The sequence below is a fragment of the Sebastes umbrosus genome, chromosome 13 (assembly GCF_015220745.1).
Source record: "Sebastes umbrosus isolate fSebUmb1 chromosome 13, fSebUmb1.pri, whole genome shotgun sequence".
Classification (NCBI taxonomy): domain Eukaryota; kingdom Metazoa; phylum Chordata; class Actinopteri; order Perciformes; family Sebastidae; genus Sebastes; species Sebastes umbrosus.
Window position 1 is genome coordinate 21,694,883 of NC_051281.1, and position 24,214 is coordinate 21,719,096.

Genomic DNA, 24,214 nt, shown 5'->3' on the forward strand with positions numbered 1-24,214 from the left:
AGGAGAGGGCTTATTTATGCAAACAGGCGTACAAGCGCGCACAGTAGGAATCTCGACAAGCCTTGTAAACAAACACACACCCACACCATAAAGCACACAGGGGAGGCGATGTGAGAAGCAGACTGTGAAAACTCTAGTCGTGCCCGGGCAGTGCTTCCACACACACACATATATATAACGAGCTGAGCGAGAAAGAGAGAGAGAGACTGAAGTGGCAGGGAGGCAGGGAAAAGAAGGACAAAGAGAGAGGAGGAGAAGGAGGAGGGATAAGTGCGAAGGTGTGAGTGTCTGGTGCTACTTTTGTGTTGCCAAATGAGGGCAGAGAGAGAGAGCGCGCGAGAGAGAGAGGGAGACGTGGTAAAATGATGTATAATGACTCGTCCGTGCATGTGTGTGCGAGCGCGGGCGAGGGAAAAAGTAGGAACGCTTTCCCATTTCAATTCGCAACAGCTGGTGTCGAATTAACACATTTACCAGTGTGCATTTGGAACAGATTAAAATTGTGTGTGGCGTGTGACTGTCTGTCTGTGTGCGTGCGTGCGTGTTTTGTGTGTGTGGTAGTAGCAGATGAGGGGCCAAAACAAGAGTGTGTTTGTGTGTGTGTGTGTGGGAGTGTCTGTGTATTAACGCAATGGATCAGGGGCAGGGAGAAATGGCAGAGAGAGAGAGAGAGAGAGAGAGAGAGAGAGAGAGAGAGAGAGAGAGGGAGAGAGGGAGAGCAGCAGGGAGGGATGTAGGGTGAGCGAGCAAAAGGGAGAGAGAGAGAGAGGAGGAGGGGAGAGTGTGAGAGAGAGTGTGAGAGAGAGGGAGAGCAGCATGGAGGGATGTAGAGTGAGTGAGCAAAAGGGGGGAGAGAAGGAGAGAGAGAGAGAGAGAGAGAGAGAGAGCTCTACCCGACGGCTTTAGCTGCTGCCCTGGGCCGTCTCTCTAAGCCCTGTTTAGGAGGCTTTGGAGCTCAGATAGAAATAATCCCCCACTCAGACACACACACACACACACACACACGCTAGAGCATGCACACACAAAATAAAAAAAAAAAAAAAAAAACGCACACACACACAAACACACGGGAACACTCACAAACAGACACGCAAAATGCACACACCTCGGAGTCGAGGCGGACAAACAAGTGCGCGCACACGAGGCAACAAGCAGCGACAGCACATTCGCCTTGACACGAAACCAACCACCCGCCTACACACACACACACACACACACAAACACACGTACGGAAACACACACACACACACACACACACACCGAGGCTGTCTGCCGTGCGCTGCTTCCGCACGGCAGAGCACAGCGACATCAGCACGGCGCCGTGACAAACACTTTACACACTCCAGCAGCACTCAGCAGAGGGGAGGGAAGGAAGGAGGGAGAGATGGAGAAAGAGGGGAGGAGGAGGATATGAGCCAGGGGGAGGGAGGTGAGTGAGTAGGGGGAGAGGAGAGGGAGGGGGGGGGGGGAGGCTAACAAATTAATAGGAGCCGGAGATATACACAGCCAGCGCTGCTGAACGAGGGAGGTGGTGGAGGTGTGGTGGTGGTGGAGGACGACGACGAGAGAGCAATTCATTCCCGTTTTCTCCTCGTTCGCTCTCTGGAGAAAGGCAGAGCGGAGCGGAGCTGAGTGAGCGAGCGAGAGCGTGTTTGCTCAAGAGGAGGGGGGAGAGAGGGAGAGAGAGAGAGAGAGAGAGAGAGAGAGAGAGAGAGAGAGAGAGACGGGGCTTTGTGTGGCAGAGCAGAGGAAAAGTGGAAGAGGAGGAGGAGAGAGGAGGAGGTGGTGGGGAGGTGACATTAAAACACAGGAGGAGAAAGACAGAGCGAGGAAGAGTGGAGGAGGAGGAGGAGGAGAAAGGAGGAAGAAGAGGAGAGGAGGAGGAGAGAGGAGGAGAGAGGAAGAGGAGGAGGAAGAAGAGGAGAGAGGAGGAGGAGGTGGTGGGGAGGTGACATAAAAACACAGGAGGAGAAAGACAGAGCGAGGAAGAGTGGAGGAGGAGGAGGAGGAGAAAGGAGGAAGAAGAGGAGAGGAGGAGGAGAGAGGAGGAGAGAGGAAGAGGAGGAGGAGGAGGAGGAAGAGGAGGAAGAAGAGGAGAGAGGAGGAGGAGGTGGTGGGGAGGTGACATAAAAACACAGGAGGAGAAAGACAGAGTGAAGAAGAGTGGAAGAGGAGGAGGGAGGAGGAGGAGGAGAGAGGAAGAGGAAGAGGAGGAGGAGGAGAGAGGAAGAGGTGGAGGAGAGAGGAAGAGGAGGAGGAGAGGAGGAGGAGAGAGGAGAGAAGAGGAGGATGAGGAAGAGGTGGTGGGGAGGTGACATAAAAACACAGGAGGAGAAAGACAGAGTGAAGAAGAGTGGAAGAGGAGGAGGGAGGAGGAGGAGGAGGTGGAGGAGAGAGGAAGAGGAAGAGGAGGAGGAGGAGAGAGGAAGAGGTGGAGGAGAGAGGAAGAGGAGGAGGAGAGGAGGAGGAGAGAGGAGAGAAGAGGAGGATGACATAAAAACACAGGAGGAGAAAGACAGAGCGAGGAAGAGTGGAAATAAAAGGGGGCTATAACAAAGACGTTTTGAGCGCAAAAAGAGGAAGAGAGGAAGAGAAAGTGACATTAAGGGAGGGAATGAGGGGAGGAGGGGGGAGGGAAGGAGGGGAGGGTTGGTTTGGGGTTTGCACAGGAGGCAGTTTGTCATCTTCATCAGCCGACAGTTGGGGCACGGGAGGGAGGAGGAGGAGGAGGAGGAGGGGACTGGAAATGGATGGAGAGGTGATGGAGGAGGATGAGGTGGAGAGGGTGAGAGGGTGAGGTGAGTAGGAGGAGGAGGAGGAGGAGGAGGAAGAGGGGGGATGGGCAGTGTTTAAGCGGAGCCTTTGAGAGACGTTGACCCTGTAATTGACCTGTGTCTCCGCCTACATCGCCGTGGCGACAAGCAGAGCCGCTGCAGCTAATCACTTAGTAACCCTGACCTGTCAATCACACCGGGTTCCGTGTGGAGGGAGGGAGGGAGTGAGTGGTAGCAAATGAAAGAAAGAGGGAGCGAGAGAGAGAGAGAGAGAGAGAGAGAGAGAGAGAGGGGGAGGAAGGGAGTGAAGGAGTAATAACAGCACCGGGGTTATCATTTACTGGACCACCCGCCTCCTCCCACCAACCCTCAGCTGACGAAGCCCTGGTTTTAAAAAAGCCAATAAAATGCTCTGTGCCTCCAACACACACACGCGCGCGCGCGCGCACACACACACACACACACACACACACACACACACACACACACACACACACACACACACACACACACACACACACACACACACACACACACACACACACACACACACACACACACACACACACACACACACACACACACACACACACACACACACACACACACACACACACACACACACACACACACACACACACACACACACACACACACACACACACACACACACACACACACACACACACACACACACACACACACACACACACACAATCTCCCAGTGTTCGTGCTGCTTCAGAGAGAGCGAAGCACCGAGGGTTCAGATAAGAGAGAGGGAGAGAGCAGGATGGGAAAGGGAGGGAGGGGGTGACGGGCTGAGAAGAGATAAGATAGCAGAGTGAAGCCAGCATGCAAATAAAACAAGGGAGCTCAGAGTTTATGTGCTGTAACAGGGCAGCAAGTGTGTGTTATACCTGTTGATGAGGGGAAAGATGGACACCAGCAGGTAAACGGAAGGATACCACTTCAACGGCTTGATCTCTTCAGCCAAGGAAACCTGGAGGAGAGAAGAAGTGTGAAGCTGACAAGGGATGCACTGATCACACTCTTTCAGTCCCGATACCGACACCGAGTATACCGAACCAATACCGGTGTTTAATTAATTAAAACTGTATATATGCCTCACTGTGTGGAAGTGACTGGGAATCATTATTTTACTGTGTAAGGCAACGTCAGACTGAACTCAAACATCGCTTTCCTAACTTTGTAAAAACAAAATGTAACAAAATAAATACATAGATATAAATTTACTGAATTATTTATTATTAAAATAACAAATCGTACACCAGTAACTTGGTAAAATTAACAGGAATTACACTTCAAGTATAACCCTTTTTTATAACCTTTTACCAACAAATTGGTCAAAACTTAAACAGGAATTAAAATTCCAGTACATAATGTGTATAGTATATAAACATAGACCTATATTGAACAGATCAGCCCCAAATTATCACCGATACCCGATCCAGCTATTTGAGTCAGTATCGGCCCGATATCTGGTCTCGGTATCGGTTCATCCCTACTGCTGACCCAATGTAGAGAAACTGAATGCTCAAATGAAAAGTCTTGTCTCTCAGACCCACACACACACACACACACACACACACACACACACAACCACACACAGAGACCGTGTCTCAACCGGAAGATCAGTGCACTAAGGGCAAACAACAAAGGCCAATTAAAGCCTAATAAAATATTAACCTGCTGATAATACGCAATATCCACACAGTTATGAGAAGAAACGGGGATTCCAATTAAACTGGAAGCCAATACTCGGTGCCATAATGTGAACGGGATGAATTCAATATCTCTCGTGGACGAGCAGACGAAGCAGGGGCAGGAAGAAGACAGAGAGATGCGGCAGCAGCAGCTAAAAGTCGAGGAGGGGGAGAGCCTGGCGGTGGAGAGCTTTTACAAGCCGTTATCTAATTCCCCGGAGAGGACTCTTGCGCCCGGAAGAGGCTGAGAAGCGCGGCCCCTGGATCGATTTTCTGCGCTGTGCTGTTTTTCTCCCCCCATCCTCCTCCTTCTCCTCCTCCTCTCCCCCCCTTAGGCTAGGACGCAGCAGCAGCGCTAAACCTCCCTCTCTCTCTCTCTCTCTCCCTCCTTCTCTCTCTAACACACACGCAGTCGGAGCCAGGAGGCAGGCCCACGAGCTCTGGTCTCTACCCCCACATGCTGGAAATTAATTACTCACCAGAAAGACCCCGAGGCGTGCAAGCTCTAACGCAGGCATTTTAAACAATTCAAATGAAAATCACGAGAGCCCCCCGGTGGTATTTCATCTTATATGTGTGCCTGTGTGTGTGCGAGTTGAATATACTGAGAGCCAAGTTTCCACCGTGTAACGTATGCTGGCTGTATTGTGATCAACTTAACGGAGACCGGTCGTATTTCCACATCGCAAGTCTGTAACAGCACAAACCCAAAGGCAAACATTAGGCTTAGTCCTATTAAAGTCTATCATGATGGGAAGCTCTGACATCACTGGCCATGTCAAGCTCTGCCTATTGTCATCTCAAGTGTGTGTGTGTGTGTTTGTGTGTGTGTGCTGGGATGAATGTGTCATTGGGAGAGAGGGAAAAGGGCAAGCCAGGAGGAGCCTGAAGGATGCTAAGTGGAAAAGGAGATTTGCGGTGTGTATGAGCCATTGTGGGTGTATTTTTTTTAAGGGGGGGGGTGTTGAAAAAGGTTCCAGAAAATTTGGTTTAAAAAGAATGCATGGAGCCAGTAATCTCAGACAACATTTTAGGTGAGGTGTAAAGGCAGGCATTTGAGGAATTTCAATGCACGAGAGAGACAGGATGTGGAATAGAGGGAGTGGAAGAAGAAGGAGGAGGAGGAGGAGGAGGAGGAGGAAGAGCACGGCTAAAGAGCCTGGTGTTTTTAATCACAGTCCTCCCGTGTCAGAGGCCCCTGCGCTGCTCGGGAAGCAGAGGGGAATGAAACCGTAATTATGTGCGGCGGGCGCAGCGGTCCCAGTGTTAATGACGCACGCTAGATTACAGACGGTTATCAGGAGCAACCCATCCCCTTCACCACCCACTGCACTCACCCCTCGCTCGCAGAGATACTCTAAAAATAACAGCGTCAGGTTTCCCAAACGCACTTGAACATCGAATTCAAGGACTTTTCAAAAAGGTCCTTTTTCAAGGAGACTAAAACTTATTCAAAAATGTCAGACAATTTCAAAAAGAAATGTTTCTATGGGACATTATAATCATCTGCTGCAGTATTAAAACAGCAGTAGGTGACATTGGAGCAAATATGATTAAAAAAAGTTATTTTTATAAAACGGACACTATATCCTGACAGTAGTGCATGAGACAGGTAATCTGAAAAAAAGAAATCATGTGCCTCTGTGTCCTCCGGTGCTCCTAATGGCATCTACAAGATTTCCCAGACTGGAGGAAAACAACCAATTAGAGCCAAGCTGGAGTGCATGCCTTAGCTTTAAAATGAGAAAGTTTGTGACCCAGCAGCCATGTTGAGATCAGTTGAGGAAATACCAAGCACCGCCCACCAGCTGGAGCAAACTTTCTCATTTTACAGCTAAACAGTACACTACAAGATGATTCTGAAAACATTTGAGGCGAGAAATATTCATTACAGGAACAGAATATTGATTCATATTTGATCAGTGCTGAATAGTTTGACCGTTTGATCGGAGTTTGCGAGTGATTGACAGCTGCCTCTGTTGAATGAACAGCCAATAGGAACGCTCTGTCTCTGAAATTACCTGTGATTGGCCACAAGTCTCCCATCACGGGCTAGATTTTGGAGGTGCAGAAGTCTAGTTTTCTCTCAAAGCACTTGAATTACAATATGCTGAAAGGTTATTATGGAATTTTTGCCCAATGATGCCAAAAACATTCTGTCTACCGCCACTTTAACACACATATCCATCACAGACTTTTTTCTCATGATGCAACATGTTGATTCATTTACAGAAAGAGGTTCAGAGTGTGTATTAATTAACTATGATGTTATATATTATTGTTTTGACAACTGCCATTTCCAACTTTCCAACTCAACATTTAAACAAACATTTTCTACCTTGAGGAAAAATGAAAATGGAAATTTAAACATCTACAATTTCATGACAGCTACGCAAACTCAGAGAGATGGTGTGATACCATTGAAAGCTCCAGAACAGCTAAAAAATTGCACTTTTGGTCAGATTTTTCCGGCAACTAAAACGCCATATCTTAATTATTTCCTTGAATTCTTTCTTAATATACTTGACATGGGTTGCACGGTGGTGCAGTGGTTAGCACAGTCACCTCACAGCAAGAGGGTCGTCGTTTCGAAACCCGGCTTGGGGCCCTTCTGTGTGGAGTTTGCATGTTCTCCCCATGTTAGCGTGGGTTTTCTCCGGGTTCTCCGACTTCCTCCCACAATCCATAGACATGCAGGTTAACGGTTGCCTCTAAACTGCCCGTAGGTGTGAATTTGAGCGTGAATGGTTGCCTGTCTCTATGTGTCAGCCCTTTGATAGTCTGGCGACCTGTCCAGGGTGTACTCCTTCTTTGCCCAATGTCAGCTCGGCTCCATCCCCCCGTGACCCTGAATAGGATAAGCGGTTACGGATAATGGATGGATACATGACTGCCTCATTTGTTTTTCTGAAATCCATAAAAGATTTTCAGGGGCAGATGAAACCCAAAAGCATCCTGTCAAGATGTCAAGAAACCAGAAGTGATGCTGAGGGCTCAAAGCAACACACAGCTGGGGAGTCGATCCCTACAAAAGGAGGTGGAATATGTTTTGTCAAAGCCACGTGTCGCGCTGGAGAGCCCTTGTGAGACGAACCAAACTGTCCTTGCAGCTCACTCATAGCGAGGATGTTTTTTGGGATGTTGGCGACATGAAAAAAGTAAAATTTGGCACATGAATGAGGACACACACATGCAGAGGCAACACTCACCAAGAAACGAAGGCTGCGCATGCATGCGGGCGTACACACACATACAAAAACACACACGTATACAGACACACAAGTAGACACATCGCATTGTGACTCAAGGCGAAGCTTGTGTGGATCAGTAAACAAACACCCTGGGAAGATAACGAACAAGCAGCTCGCTGTTTGCTCAGCCAGCTTTGTTGCTACCCGACGGGACCGAGCTGCTGTGTGTGCAGTTGTGCAAATGTGTTTAAAAGGTGTGTGTGTGTGTGTGTGTGTGTGTGTGTGTGTGTGTGTGTGTGTGTGTATGTATGTGCGCGCGGCCACACTCTTCTGAATATCCTCCCGCCTACCTGCGCTGCTGCAAGACCTTGTGGTGCTGTGTGTGCGTGTGTGTGCGTGTGTGTGCGTGTGTGTGCGTGTGTGTGTGCGTGTGTGTGTGTGCGTGTGTACTCGTGCATGACCACAAACAAATTGCTCGGGACACACAGACGTGTCAAAACCATGTGACTGACGGCCCTGATAACTGCCAACACTAGTTATGTACGTCATCACTCCAGCCAGATACACACTCGCGTGCACACGCACACACGCACACACGCACACAAACACACAAACACACACACTGATAGCGAGGGAGGGGGGATAGTGCCAGGCTGAGTCAGAGAGAGAGAAAAAAGATCAAGAATGGCGAACGCAGTAAACTACATGCGTGAACACAAAACATGAGAAGCGTGCGTGTGTGTGTGTGTGTGTGTGTGTGTGTTTGAGACACAGTAACAGAGAACATGTGAGGCGCAGAAGCAGGGAGATGTGGCGAAGTGAATGGAAATAACCAGAGCCAGCGGTCTTCAGACACCCAGCAGGAATCGCTTTCTCTAGTTTACACCTGCTGCTACACACACACACACACACACACACACACGCATACACACTCTCACACACACATATATGAGCCAGAGCTCGCTGGCTTGCCAAGCACAATCGGGGAGGCTGTTGTTGTTGTTTTAAAGCATCGCAGCGCGTGCATAAACTCTCATAAATATTCATGTCCATGAACCTGGCTTGCTGCTTTATTCATGCTGGGTATGAGTACAAGAGAGAGAGAGAGAGAGAGAGACAGAGAGAGGGAGGGAGAAAGAGAGAGAAAACCAAAGAGAGGGGGGGGAGACAGAGAGAGAGAGAGAGGGAGACAGGGAGCGCAAAGTGAAAGGCAGAGAGAAAAACAGATGGAAACGAGGAGAGTGATTGGGAAAGAGAACTACGCGGAGACGGAGAGTGTGATAAAAACCACTGCTGACTTATTTACACTCTGTGCTACACATAGCAATTAGCCCACATGAACAGTGTGTGTGTGTGTGTGGTTGTTGCTGCCACACATTCATGCACACACACACGTCACTCGTGAGGGTTACGCCAGTTCAGTGTGCAGTAATTGGATTTGCCACTTAGGGGCAGCATCTACATAACCTTAACCCTAACCCCACCTCCCACCTCCACCTCCACACACCTCACCCTGCAGGGTGGAGGTGTGACAGCAGAGCAGAGGAGAGGGAGGAGGAGGGGTGTGGCAACTAAAAGCAAGACAAGTAGGGGCCGCTGCTTTTTACTTTTTATGAGTAGCACTGTGACACTGATCACCTGTGTGGAGGACGTTAGGTGGATTTTAAGGCTTCACATTTGAATGATTAGGTGTCTCCATAGTTATGCATGATGTGTGGGCAGGTAGCGTCTTGTTGGAGGACACTTGAACGAGATGAAGCGTCTGTAGCCAACAGGCCAGATGAAGCAATATAGTCCGAGAGAAGAAACACTTCCTAGTATCAGCATTTCACAAGTAATCCATTACTTAACTTAAAGGGGCACTCCGGCATTTCAGTACTGCACTTCCGTAAAGTTATAGACGGGAATCAGAAGAGACACATTTCAAAAAGAATGTTTTAAATCAAAGAGCAGAGGCTGAGATATCCTGACTTTTAGTCCCTAGTGCAGTTCTAGTGTGCAAGCACTAAAAACTGCATTCTACATCTCTCATGATGCAACCAAACAATAACATCTTTTTGTTAGACCCTTCCTGCCCACATCTTTCAGACTCAGCTAGGGATGTCAAGAGAACAGATACTTCGGTACCAAGCTGATGCCAAAATTCTGAAAACGTGACGGTACTTGTTTTTACGGTGGCCTTAGAAAATCTTTTGGGACGCAGTAAACTCACTATACATTCAGAACAACAAATCCGTTTTGAAATCGACAGGAGAGCTAGTTAATGTTAGCTGTTAGCTCCGTGCAGGACTGAGCTGCTTACCAGCTTCTAGCAGCTAACTAGCTCTTGTCCTGCCAATTTCATCACGGCTATTGATTTTACATTAGAGTGCGTTCCGTGCGTTTAATCTTCACGCTACTTTAGTGTCCGATGTGAAGCAATTGCGGCATAGTACCATCTCCTGGAATGTCAAGTCCGTTCAATTTCTGTGGTTCAACGTCACAAGAGTTCACGGAAATTCATGCCGTCTCCTTTTTTTTCGGTAGTGATACATTATAGCTAAAAAAACTAAAACTGAAATTAATTGACATTAATTTCTATTTTATAGTAATTTGTTTTCAACCAGGATATTTAGTTTTAGTTTAGTTTGAGGTTACAAAAATGTTTTTTTCACTGCTTATTTTCGTTTTAGTTTGCTATAATAACCCTCCTCTCCATGACTAAAATGACCTTTAAGCTGCCAGTATACTCCATCAGGACTGCTTGTCGGATGGTCAGATAGCTTTGGAAACCCTCTCCCTCCACACCTGACCGACGTCGAATTAAGAGGAGCCTGTGTCCGACCATTTCTGTTACCTTCCAGAAACTGACAATCCAACATCCACACCCGCTTGACGCAGTGACTGGCCAGCTTTCATGTGAACAATCGAGTGCAACGCTACGAATGCTTTCCAGGAGAGACTGCCTGAAAATGTGTGCCGTTATCCCCTTTATCTCCCCCCCTCCCGCGTCTTATGAACTACTTCTGTTTCGAGCATAACCCGACGCTTGTGTGTAAAATCAGGAGGAGAGCCCCTTTAAGCTAAGAGGAAAAAGACATCACATTTACTCTCTCCCCTCATGTCCTGTTTCGCAATCTGGCTTTTCTGGGTATTAATATATTTTACGGGTAGCTTTTCCTGTCTCCTTCTGTTTCAGTAAGGTCAGGAGCAGAACGGAGAGGCACCGCAGCTTCCCAAATTTAAACACACGCATACGTGCGCGCCCTCATTTAAATACACGCGCACAGGCGCACACACACACAGGGAGAAGCGTAGGTGTCGAGAGGTCAAATTGCTCCCCGCTGTTTGACACCTACCCAGCGTGACCACAAAAGCTAATCCTGCACACACTCTAATCCTCACGCTCTGTGTGTGTGTGTGTGTATGCGTGCATGTGTGTGTGTATGCATGTGTGTTGAGAAATGTGATGCTCCGGACAGGCCATTACCTTTCGTCTCTCTCTCTCTGGGTTGAAGGTTCCCAACCATGACTGCATCTGTGCAGAAAAGACACAAAATAGGAAGAAAAGGTCAGGGCAGAAAAGCAGAATAGTGGTTTGATCATGTAAATGAGTTGGGTTTTTTTTCCTAGAGAGGAGCGGCCCTTAGGTTTAGAGTGACAAGCTGGAACAAATATCACGTCGGCTATCACACCAACGTAAAACACTCCCCACCTCCTCACCCATCCCTGCCTAATTCACAGCAGAGTGCCTAGCTTAGAGGCAGAGGGGAGCACTTAGACAGCTCCCAGCGTCTCACAAAAAGAGGGAACTGATCAGCTTCAGCGCACACAATGTGACACGAGGAAGAAGAAGAAAAAGGCAAAGGGTGTAGGGAAAGGGGAGACATTTTTTTGAAGAAGTGTTAAAGAAAAAGGAAAAAGTGGAGCAAACATGGCAGATCTGAGATCTCCAGAGAGAACGTGGGAATACTTTTTCGCTCTTCCTCTGTCTCCTCTCTCGGGGGAATGCAGGGAAAATGTCAACAGACGCGCGCAGGAAAACACACACACACACACACACGCACGAACACACCCATGCACAAGACTGGGATTTGTAATGGTGGGATAAGGGGCGGGGGCCGTAGGAAACCAGAAGGTTTATGTAACCCAAGACATCACAGACGAATCTCTGGAGGCCCAGTGTGAGCTTCACACGCACGCACAAAGAGGCTGCATGAACGCCGCGCACTAACAGCTCCTCTGTTCTGCAATTTATTAACTCGATGTTGCCATGGTTTCTCTGCGCTGACGTGATTGTCATTGTAAATCTATGGTGTGACCGTGGTGTGTTCGTGCAGCGAGAGAAAAAGAAAAATAGCCATTTGGTCATTAGAACCGAACTTGTTCCAGTCGCACCACACTATCCATCAAAATCAACAAACACTGATAATAAGTGGAATATCATTAAGCTTCGGCCAGGTCTCCGGTGTGCGTACCCCGGCTTTTGTTGCGATCTCTTTTAAGCCGTGCCACCGAAAAGTCGAGCAATTCAGACAGTTAGTCAGTTAAGTGTTGAGGCGTGAGGCTTAAGAGGGAAGGAGTGGGCATGTACAAATCGCATCCATAAAACAAACACACCACCGCACTCCCAGACCTCTCTGTCTGGCCTGATAATGACTCATTAGCTTTCAAATCCCTCTAGTTAGTATGAGCTCACACAGTCACTCAGAATGTGTCCATGTTTTTCTAAATAATCCCGTTGTAAATGACTTGGTAAACTAATGAGCTACGGAGTCGTTTTCACCCACGATCCTCCCTCTCACTCTCTCTCTCTCCCCCGTCTGTCTCTGGAAAGCGGAGAAACTTCTCCGTCCAGCTAACATCCCACCTCTATTCGCTCAGCCTCCTCGTCTTTATCCCTTTCCCCCGATGCGTCGCCACCTACCCTGCTTTCAAAGCTTTTGAAATTCTTTCAAGTGAGACAGCCTGCAGCTGAAAAGAGATAAGGCTTGAGCTCTTCATAAATATGATAGAGAAAGCAAAACGGCAGAGTGAAGGGGGGGGGGAGAGAGAGACATATAGAGGCGGAAAGGAAAAGAGGGGGAAATGACGGGGAATAGAGACAGATGGAGGTGGAAAGGAAAAAGAGAGGGAAAAAAAAAAGAAAGGTGGAAAACAGAGATACGGAGAGAGACAGGAGGTTGTGGGGAGAGACGGCTGAATACTGTGAGCTGAATGAGTTATGAGATGCAGGTTGCAAACCAGCTATATTCAATTCATTCTCTTTATCACATTCATGATAAAGAGCTGTGTAGTCTCCTTTCCGTTCCCTTCCCTTCAGCTCCCCTAGCTGTCTGTCTCCGAAAGTCGTCTGTCTGCAGCCCCGGCTATCTTTAAATCTGTCTCACCGTCCTCCATCGCTCACTCTGATTGCCACCCCAAACAAAGAATGCTAACATTCACGATGACAATTTATTGTGAGCCTGATGTGGCTTTGATTCCCCCGTTACTCCTGTTTTTTGTATTTGATGAATAACATCAGAACATATTGTTGTAACACGTGTCTGCCGCCGCCGCCTTTCCACTGGCAGTGCAGCCACATAGCGTCCTCAGATCGGGGGAATGAAAGCTATGCGAACTGCGTGGAATGCTGCCTCTGGGCTCCGGCTGCACCCTGCATGGAAAATCACACAGAGCTACGAGCCAACACGGAGAGGAGATCGACTAAGTGGTAAACCAATTAATCAATTGATTACCTACACAAATTGACTGTTCTGAGTAGCTGGAACAGGTGACGGGTGGACATTTTTTGCTTAATGAATAATTTAAAGCCACTGAGTGTAGAGTTTGAATTAGAATTCTGACTTTGATGCGTCCCTTTAATATGAAAAAGACCAAAACAAATACACGCATATTATAAATAGTTATGTGATCTGAATAATTAGTAGCTTTATAGGGACAATTCTGGTTTATTACAGCTTGTAGAAATGTCGCAAAATTGTGAAAAATACAAGTACTGAGAGGCGATGGTGATGTCTTCAAATAGCTTGTGTTGCCCAACCGACAGCCCAGAAACACAATGTGATCAATCATGTAAAACAGAGAAAAGCGGGAGACTCTCACATCTGAGATCAAGTGAATGGTGGACATTTTTGCTTGATAAATTAATAAAAGCCATTATGTATAGTATTAGAATCAGAAGCATGAAAACAGACCCCCAAAACACATTAACACAGACATTTCTACACACAAAAATGTTATGTTATCTGAATAATCAATAGCTTTAAAGAACAATTTGGGCTTATTGCAACTTGGAACTTTTTCTAGTTGTGGGCTTCCTTCCAATTAGCATTCGACTGTACTCGCCAGGTTAATTGCCTGGATCTGTAAGTTCATTAAAAAGCAGTCAGACCATCAGACTGAGTTACTCTTTTTATCCATATCTAAATGAGAATTGTTGGAGGGAGATCGAAGATTCTCATTGCCAACGACTGCTTCTCTGTAATTGCAGGTGACAATAAAGAACTTGAAGCATGACAGGTTTCAAACGAACCCCGAGGTTAGCGAAACAAAACCGACAGGTTCAACTATGAACTACTTGTGTTCTTTCAGTTCTACCTCTAAATCACGTAGCGACAACCTGCCTGACAAATTGCTTGGCTTGTTAATAACCTGTTGTTTGAACTATGTGTTGTTTGCCCCCAAAAGCGCAAAAAATAAGACACAAGCTGTAATAAACTAGATTTATCCTTTAAATGATTATTGGAGCAGCATTGTTTCTACAACATCAATTATTGAAAACACAAATTCGAATTTTATTTGAACCTGAAACTCACTCCTTACCCTAAAACAATATATCACACACATACAAGGGTTTTTTCTTGACTCTATTTTTGTGAGAATATTTGACAGTAGAGAAATACGAGAACAAACAAACAGCAGTCCTGTCTGTGTTCTCAGAGATGTCAGCTTTCACTAATGTCACTTTTCTAAAAGGTCACAATGCACTTGGATTCAGCTAAATTGCGAGTGTCTTGGGCGGCACGCATGTTGAGCACTCACCCTCGCATTGGCCACGCAGATTATCCTGGCGTAGCAGCAGATCATCAGGAAGATGAGGCTGAACAGAGGCACGTACCATCTGCAAAAGCACAAAACACGAGCAGGTCGTAAGGAAGGAAACTGCAAATGAGCGATGTTGTTAAAAGATCATTTCTGTTTGTTTTTCTTTGGTCTCCTTGTGGTCCTGTTTCAGGAGGACGAACAGGAGGTTTGGTGTACTCTTTGGGCCAAAAGAAAATGTCAAATGAAGAAAAAAAAAAACCCACGGCATTTAATGAATTTTTAATCCACAAGTAGAGTGTCATATATCCTAATGGAATTTATACCATGATAAGACGTAATAACATACTAGGCGTCCAATGTTGAGATATTAGGGCTGTCTAAACTGATTAGAGAGAAGCTCATTTAGAGATTTCCTCTGCCGGACTGCAACCTGAGATGGCCATTGTTGTTGGATATGATTTGGCAGCTGGACAAAAGCTTGTGTTATTCAGCCTATAAATGATCTTGCTGCTTTATTTTAAACAAGAAACATTCCTCAAGTCCTCCCTTAAAACTCTTTGAAAGAGTCAGATTGACCACGAGCAAATATTCAATAATGTTATGTATAGATAAGCCTGTCTAGCTGGTGGACACTGGACAGCATTATTCTAATACTGTAGGTGATGCAGAGGACACACAGTTTTGCACATAAACCAGCACAGAGTGGAACAGGCCTGACTCAGCACCCCTGGACCATACCGCGCATAGTTTCAGTGAGCAGAGAGAGAGGTTGACAAAGAACAAAAGATGATGTTAAAAGTCACAACAACCGGAAATGCATGGCATTCCTATGGGATGAAGGGTTGACAATCAAGGGAGGCGCGGAGGAGAGAAACATGTCAGGTATTTTCTGAGTGGATGAAAGAGAGCGAGACGAGCGAGGGAACCGGGGGTGATGGATTTGTTGGAATGGCAGCCTTGCGTTATGCAACCTCTTGGGAGGTGATGTAAGCTCGGAGGAGTTTCAACCTCTCCCTGTAATCATGAAACAGGCCTTTGTCTCGCTTTGATAGACAGGTTCCTGGCCACCACGTCTCTGTTCAGCCTCAGTAACTCTGAGCAGTCGAAGCCGCGCTGTGCGACACCCAAGTCCTCCCGAGCACCTGGCACAGGCGGGGAGACACCGGCCAAATGCACCTACGTGATACGCATATCAGGTTGTGCAGAGGAAGAAGCACATCAAGAGTAATCATCGCAGGCCTTATCATGATCCGCAGGAAAAAAAAAACGTTTGAGACTGAATCTGTCTCTGACCCATAAATACGGGGACACTCATGGGGAAAATGGATTGGGAATAAATGTCCAACACTGTGCCTGGAAAAGTCCTTGACATGTGGGCTAGAAACTGCAACTTTTAGCAGCATCTAAAAAGGCAAATAGTAGGTCCTTGGCCTAATTTAACTTCGTCCACACTTGTCTTGCAAGCCTGCGGGTCGAAAAAACCTCACTGAGCATTATCAAATTAAACTTTTTATTGGCAGGGGAATCCGAGATGGTAGCCGTTTGTTTCACAGCAGGAAACGGGGAGGGAAAGGCTGCTTTTTTTTTTACACATCGTGTTCCTTCACGTCTTGTAGGGAACATCAATATACAAAGAATACCCTCTTTGAACATGTGTGTGAGCGCGTGTGTATGTGCGCGTCCACGCAGGTTCAATAATGGCATGGGACAATGATGAAAGCGTTTCAGGGGGGAGACCTGCGCGAGCGTCACCTCGGTGTGATTTAATAACCCGCTCTCTGGAATAAACAGCGTCCAATTACGCCAGCGCACGTCCCGTTAATGATGGAGAGACGAGGTGGGGGGTGGGCGGGTTGGTGGAGAGGGAAAAAAGGAGGGGGTGGCCTTTTTAACGATAGCGCGGGGGGGATGCGAGGAGGAGAGAATGACGGGCGGCAGCTACAAAGTGCTCTAATTAGCATGATAATGATCTGCCATTAGAGTCCGCTGTGCTCTACAGCTGAGCACTACCCGGAGAGAGAGAGAGCGAGAGCAAGAGGGAGACGGGAGACAGGAGGCGAAGGATGAGACAAGGAGAGAAAGAGAGAGGAAGGTTTGGAGTGGGCAGGTGATGATAAAAGTGAGAAGAGAATAGAGGTGAGGATGGAAAGGTGGATGGAAGACAGATGACTGTGGGTCAGGAACAGAAAGAGCAGAAATAAGCATTGGGGCGATGAAAAGACGGGGCGAAGGATAAGGTCATAGTGCGAATGAAAGGAATAGCAGAACGAGGCTAGAGCCAATACATGGACTAGGGAGGGATGGATAGAAAGACGGATAAACAGAGGGGTTTTAAGAGGACAACAGTGAGCGAGAGTGGAAGCCTGAAACCGGCAGAAAGAAAGATCATCGCAGACGAGCACAGATTCAATCTCTCGGCCTCAGCCTGGCCTTCCCTCCAGTACCACTCTGAAGTGAAGAATGAGGCTCGGATGAAAGGAGCCTTAATTGAAGTGCTCGGTAGGAGATGAGAGTACTGTAGGGACCCGTCTGTGCGGGTTAGTGTTCAACTTTGACAAACAAGATCCTACCGCTGAGTGAAAGATCACGATCTACCTGTTCAACCACTCAGACGGGGACAGGACAGACCGAGACACGGAAAAGGAGGAGGGGACACAAAGGCCAGGTTGAGCAGGGTGTGTAGGGTGCGCCTCACCAGATGTACTAATGTAAAAGCTAAAACGAAGTCTACAGGCATGCTAGCAGCTCTGTAAGAATGTACTTTTGAGCTAAATCCTACAGTCAAAATGCTCACAATGACAATGTGAACATAAGGATGTTTAGCAGGTATAATGTTTATCATCTTAGTTTAGTGTTAGCATGCTATCACTTGCTAGTTAGTGGTGAACATAAAGTACAGCTGAGACAGATCATTAGTTTTGCAGGAATTTAGTCATAAGTATTTGACAAAATTACATTTTTACTTGATAATAGCACTTGAAGAAAAAGGTCATCCTGAGGGGAACATGACTGTGTGACACAAATTTCATGGCAATCCATCTAGTCCTGTCACCTCTCTAAAATAATGTAATTACAGTCTTGCAGTTGTATGCCTCCGCCAACTAGGGGTGTAAGAAAATATCGATAAACATGTGTATCGCGATATTATGTTTTGTGATACTGTATCGATTCTGCAAAACACTATTGATTTTTAATCGGATGGCCCGCCGGCAGACCCGTCTTCCCGTATTCATTCTTTGAAAATATTGGCATCATATGAAAGTGGAAAACCTATGGAATCAGTTGACCAACTACGTCATACTTGCATATCACCAAGGAGGCTAAACATCGCTCCAAAGTTATGCTAAATGTTGGCGAGGAAAACTGGAATGGCCATTTTCAAAGGGGGCCCTTTACCGAAATGCCCACTTTATGCTAATTCCATGCAGTTTTGGGCAAAAACCAAGTTGCATGCAGTACAAATGTGTTATTTTCACCTATTCTAATATGGTGTATTTAAATATTTCTGCATCCCTAAACAGTTTTAGAATTACATAAATTGGGTATGACTGGAAAACTGAGACTCTTGTGGATCCAATGAGTCCAATTGTATTCATGTGTGATGATATTAGTGCCCATAGTAGCCATTTCAAATCATGACATATTTTTACTCATACGGTGGTGTGTTCTTTATACTATGACCGTTTTTCCTAAAATCAGATTTGAAAACAATCGCAATATATCGCCTCGCTTACAGTATCGCAATATATCGCAATATATTGAATCGTTACCCCTGTATCATGATATCGTATCGCCAGATTCCAATACACAGCCCTACCACCAACGAGTCAAGTTGTAGTTTACATCCATGTCAGTCCAAAATGTCACCACTTCATCATTTTACCCTATTAGACATTATGTGATTGTCATAATAAGCATCTTGAGTTATGGCCAAAAATGTGTTTTGTGGGGTCACAGTGACCTTTGACCATCAAAATCTAAGTTCATCCTTGAGTCCAGGTGGACGTTTGTGCCAAATTTGAAGAGATTCCCTCCAGGCGTTCCTGAGATATCACGTTCACGAGAATGGTACGGACAGACACCCACGAAAAAACATACGTCACCTTTGACTTTTTTTTAGATAGATCTTCTGGGAACCATGAATGTCTACATACAATTTTGTGCCAGTCCATTTAGTAGATGCTGAGATATTTCACTACATAAGTGAAAACTTTGACCTGCTGGTGGCACTAGAGGAAACAGTCAGTTGAATACATTAAATTCATCCTCTGGACATCATGAATATCTGTAATAAATGTCATGGCAACCGATCCAATAGTTGCCAAGATATGTCACTAAAAAAAAAAAATGTCGACCTCATGGAAAAGTCAGGGGGTCACCAAAGTCATTAGGGTTCATCCTCTGGGGACCATGGACGTCTATACCAAATTTCATGACAATACATCCAATCAATGTTGAGATATTTCAATCTGGACCAAATTGCTTTATTGACTGACCTCCCTAGAGCCACCCAGGTAATTATAAGCTTTCATTTGTGAACGTCATTTTCTCCGTTTTTCCGTGTCATGTCTGACCGCGCGGCCCATGACACACACCGACGGGGACCTCTAAGAGCGGTGACTCAGCTAAGCTCGAGTGCTTCCAATTGCTGACTCAACCCCTGAAATTCTGCACCTCCGTCACAAAACGCTGTCCTCTGCTTTTCACTCTCCTTCCTCTGTCGTCCCCTTTCGCACCGTCCTCCTCCACCTCCTCCTCCGAGCCTCCCCCGCCTGCTGCTCTGTCCTGTCTGCGCCGCTTCGCTGAACTCTGATGAAGACACACTACGGGGCGTGGGCAGGGACGAGGGCAATCTATTTCTCTCACTCTCCTCTCTCCTTCCCGTCCTGCTATGCCGCCCCTCTTTCCTTCTCCCGCTGAGTAATTCCCCGTCTCTCTAACTGTACCCCGTATGTCTCCCCTCCCACCTCTTCCACTTTTCACCTTTAATACTAAAACCTCTGCTCTCCTGCGCCGCTCCCAGCAAGCTGTCGGCGGCGTGTGTGTTTGAGTGTATGTGTTTTTTTTTTCCTTGACGGTTGCTGCCTTGGCCTCTAATCTCTCGTCTGGTTTGATGTAATTAGAGCTAATGAAGATTCCCTGATCCTCTGAGCTACTCGTCCCCCTGGGCCACGACAGCGTGGAAAACTAGAAAGAGCCGGGGAGCAGAGGAGCACTGATAAAAGAGACGCAGACTCGTTTAGCGCAGCTGATAGCTATGTGTTGTTCTGCATGTGTGTGTGTGTGTGTGTGTGAGTCTGCCTGTGTGTGTGTGTGTGTGTGTGTGCATGCTTATTTGTTTAGAAAGATTGATTCCCTGCTGATGCTGCGAGCAGCAACGCGATTACCTTGGCTCATAGCAGAGTGTTGTTGTGTGCATGTGTGTGTGGCTAAGCGTCTGTGCCGGGGGATTGGCAGAGCCCTTGCAGACTTAGGGCCAGTTGCAGAAAGCAGCAGACAGGCATAATCCTTCATAGCCGTCCTAAACACTTAAATACACAGTGTAGCAACTCCCCTAAATCTGACAAGGCAGAGACAGGCACATCCACATGTGCACACACACACACACACATCTTGGCCTTACACCAAGAGGGAAAAAACCCTGCAGGCTCCCCTGACATGCAACCCTTCACATTTCCCCGCAGAGACAGCCCTCCTCCTCCCCATTACCCCCAGTGGGGGAAGCTTTGATGCCGGCGCTGAAAGGGTCTACTTACATCCCAAATCTCCAGGCTACGTGATCGTCTGTGATCCAGCTGGGGGAAGAGAGAGAGAGAGAGAGAGAGAGGGAGAGAGAGAGAGAGAGAGAGAGAGAGAGAGAGAGCGATGAGGGGGTTACAAAGGAAAGGGAGAGCGTGAGCGGAAGAGAGACTTGTGTGACTGCGGAGGGGAAAAGCTGTGCAGCTGTAGCTATTAATAAGCCGAGAGTGGAAAGAGAGAGCCGAGCCCGGAGATTAAGGCTCTGTCCCAATTCTCATTCCACCGCCTCCTCTCCTCTCCTCGGCCTCTTCCCCTTTTTCCTCCCTCCTTTAACTCCCCTCCAAACAAATAATGCCTTTTCCTATTTCACCACGAGAACTGGAGGGTCTGAGGCGGCGTTTTTTACTGTTCAAAGATGTGCTGATAATTGCCAATTTCGATCACATAAAATCTTATGAGAGAGGGAGCTGGAATGAGGCCAGTGCTGTGGCCCTCGTTGAAAGGAAGGACATTTAACAGAAAATCCGCTGTGGCTTGCTGAAAGAAACTATGCTGTATAGCTTGGACCGTCGGCTGTACTCACCACCAGGCTCCTGCGGGACCGTAGTAACCCTTTAGCAGTGGCAAAGAGGCCATGACCAGTGGCACCCCCCACGCCATCAGATGGTACAACCTGATAAAAGAAAGACATTTATTTCATTATAAAGCACTGAGACCAGGGAGCTTTGCCCCTGAGAGAAAAAAACCCTACGACTAAATCAATTCTTTTCTTCTTCTTTGTTGGCACTCACTTAGGGGTCATTTTTCAGGTGCAGACAAATGCCTATACGGCAAGATTGACAATTACTCATGGTAATATAAACCATAATTACTCTCACTGTTGTGCAAAAAGATGATTTACAGAGGATGTGTCTGCATCAAAACCACAAACAGGATGCGGATTCTCACTCAGCAGGTGCTAGTGACCACGAGATATGTGGACAAAGCTGGCTATACTGAACTTTACTGCACAAATAGGCTATTTTTTTAATGAAAAGGGTTAAGAAAGCTGGAGAGGCTCATACTGGCGGTCAATGAAAAATGACAGGATCAGTGACGGCCTTCTAAGAAGTTTGGAAAATCTCAATCTCTCTCTCTGTGTGTGTGTGTCTCAGACAGATGAGGTGTGCGCTCCAGTGTCTTGGGCGTCGGTGTGGGCGTCGATACTTTATAGAGCGTACAGCGTCGCCCGGTCAATAGAGTGGAAGTCCTGCACTGACTTGGTCCAAGTGTGGTCAATCGAGCGGTGGCGACACGGCTGACACACTCAATCCCTCTCGACTTGTGCGGCACAGACACACACACACACACACACACACACACACTTTCTCACTCTGATTTCACCGGGGCACACCGTATCTCCCCTCTCTGCCCTCATGTGATGGACAGCAGTGTGCGAGTGTGTGGGAGGGTGGTGGAGAAAAGAGAGATGGCTGGTGGTTTAAATAGAGCAGAATAGTGGGTGGGAAAGAGACATAGGAAATGTATAGATCCAGAGAGAGAGAGAGAGAGAGAGAGAGAGTTTAGATGAAACACAAGAGGGAGTGTGAGAGAAGGGGAAAACAAGGGGAGAACGGGGAGGAAAAAAAGGAAATGGTGGAAGCGCTGAAAGAGAAGGCAACTAAGCGAGTAAAGGAGCGAGAGTGAGAGAGAGAGACAAAGAAAGAGAGAGAAAGAGAGAGAGAGAGTCTGTGTGGTGGTGGTGGGAGGAGAGATATAAAGGGTGAAATCAGTGCTGCCAGTCCGTGGCGTGACGATTGGTGCAGGGGGGGGGAGACTTGTCAGGAAATCAATGTCGAGAGCTCGCAGACCCGCAGACACACACCACACACAGACAAGCTGCCTGCAGCACATACACCACACACTCGCAGCGCTTCGAGAGGGAGATGACGAGGTCCGGAGCCGCGCGCAACATGGGCTTAATGAGGCACAGCAGGACCGCTATATGCTCTGTATTTCACACACCTGCAGGCACCGCACATACACGTTTGCAGACACGCACGCATGCACACGCAAGCTCATATAGAAATTTCTCCCGAGGCTCAATCTCATTTCTCACTGCCTAATACCACTTCCTCTTTTTGCCTGAATCTGCCCTTCAAACACACATAAACACACATGCGCGCACACACAAACACACTTTCCCCATCCTCTCTCTTGCATCCACTTCAATCACTCTTAGATCATCCAGCCTCCGTTCTCCATCTCCTCTGGCGATTTGTTCATTCATAAACCATCACACTGTGCCGTCACTCTGTGTGTGTGTGGGAGAGAGGGTGGGAGGTTGGGTTAAGGGGCTGAGGGGTAATTGTGCATGCATGCAAAGCCTCATACCCGCCTGCCGAAACACATACAGCTTATCTATGCGCAGTCAATACACGACAACCCCCCTGACGCCCTGTCTTCTCTTCGCTCTAACCTATTAAGTGCCTGAGTGTTTTTTTCTGTGTGACCAGCTCCACACAAAAATACAGACACATCCTCCTTCCACCTTAGTCCCTCTGGACCCATGAGAGGTATGCAGCTGACGAGGCTCCGAAGCCGATTTTGGCCCCCTAGCCTGCCCCCATCCCTGCACCCATAAAGCCGTCTCCTTCTGAGTTATAACACCATTATATCGTCCGGCTTATTGCTAATCAATGCAGGGAAACTCCCATGGGGAAGAGGGGCGGAGGGGGTGGGGGAGGCCACCTCCCTTTACCGGCCTAACCCCTCACACCCAGATGGGTAGGAGGGGTGTGCACACCTACGCGCATCTACAGGATACAACCATGAACAATCGACTTGCCTAAAAACAGAGTTGCCGCTAACTTGTTAAAGTTTTTTTTTCTTCCCCCGCCCACAGAGCGCATGCATTCTTTTTTTTTTTTTAGAATGTGTTTGTGTCACAAAGATCCGCGCGAGGCACGGAAAATGAGAAAATATCTCATACGCACACAAGCAAATTCACACTCGCGCTGCGGAGAGCGCTCATGGGAGTTTGAGCGACAGAAACAGAGAGCCACAAAGCGTGAAGATGGGTGCGCACACACACACACACACACACACAAACGCGCACACACACACTTAACGGCTGACACTCACTCCCTTTTCAATTAGAGCGTCGGCTGGAACAGAAAAGAAGGAGGGGGAGGAGGAGGAGGAGGATTGGGAGGAGGAGGAGGGGGCTGTCAATGCTCTGCGGGGAGACACATGCTCCGGCAGACCAAACACATGCACATACACACACATAAAGACACACGCAGAGGGAAGCGGCCACAACAAAACAAGAGACATATATACATTTAGAGGAAGACGCAGCGGTGCATGTAGAGACAGAAAATGTTCGTGCACATTTGAAATAATTCGTTGATTAATCGATTACTGGATCGTCAGAAATACAATCTGCAACTATTTTGATAATCAATTAAACATCATCAACATCATCTCTGGTTCCGGCTTCTTCAGTGTGAGGATTTGCTACTTTTCTCAGATTTTAAAACATAAAAATAAAAACAAAAAATACTGACAAAATTATCAGTAAATCAACCAATTAATAATGGAAATAATTGATAGCTCGCAGCTCTACGTCGCAGACTCACTTCTCATATCTGTTGGTGCTGATTTCTCGGACCAGGTTGAGGTACAGGTTCACTGTGATGAGGCAAACCCAGGCCAAGGCACTCCAGTCTGCAGAGACACACAGAAAAACAACAAGGTCAAATTACAACACAGCTCTCAC

General features: G+C 47.2%; 1 protein-coding gene across 4 annotated transcripts in view; it reads right to left on the reverse strand.

Annotated features, from left to right (window-relative positions):
* si:dkey-100n23.5 (cyclic AMP receptor-like protein A) overlaps positions 1 to 24,214 on the reverse strand; it is a 55,948-nt gene that overhangs the window by 20,178 nt on the left and 11,556 nt on the right. For all 4 annotated transcript variants that reach the window (XM_037789959.1, XM_037789957.1, XM_037789958.1 and 1 more), the window contains 6 exons: positions 24,075 to 24,162; positions 21,038 to 21,127; positions 20,472 to 20,510; positions 14,713 to 14,791; positions 11,159 to 11,206; positions 3,692 to 3,774 (listed from right to left, as the gene is read on the reverse strand). In XM_037789959.1, coding sequence (XP_037645887.1) covers positions 3,692 to 3,774; positions 11,159 to 11,206; positions 14,713 to 14,791; positions 20,472 to 20,510; positions 21,038 to 21,127; positions 24,075 to 24,162 — 427 coding nt within the window. The remainder of the gene's footprint in view (positions 1 to 3,691; positions 3,775 to 11,158; positions 11,207 to 14,712; positions 14,792 to 20,471; positions 20,511 to 21,037; positions 21,128 to 24,074; positions 24,163 to 24,214) is intronic.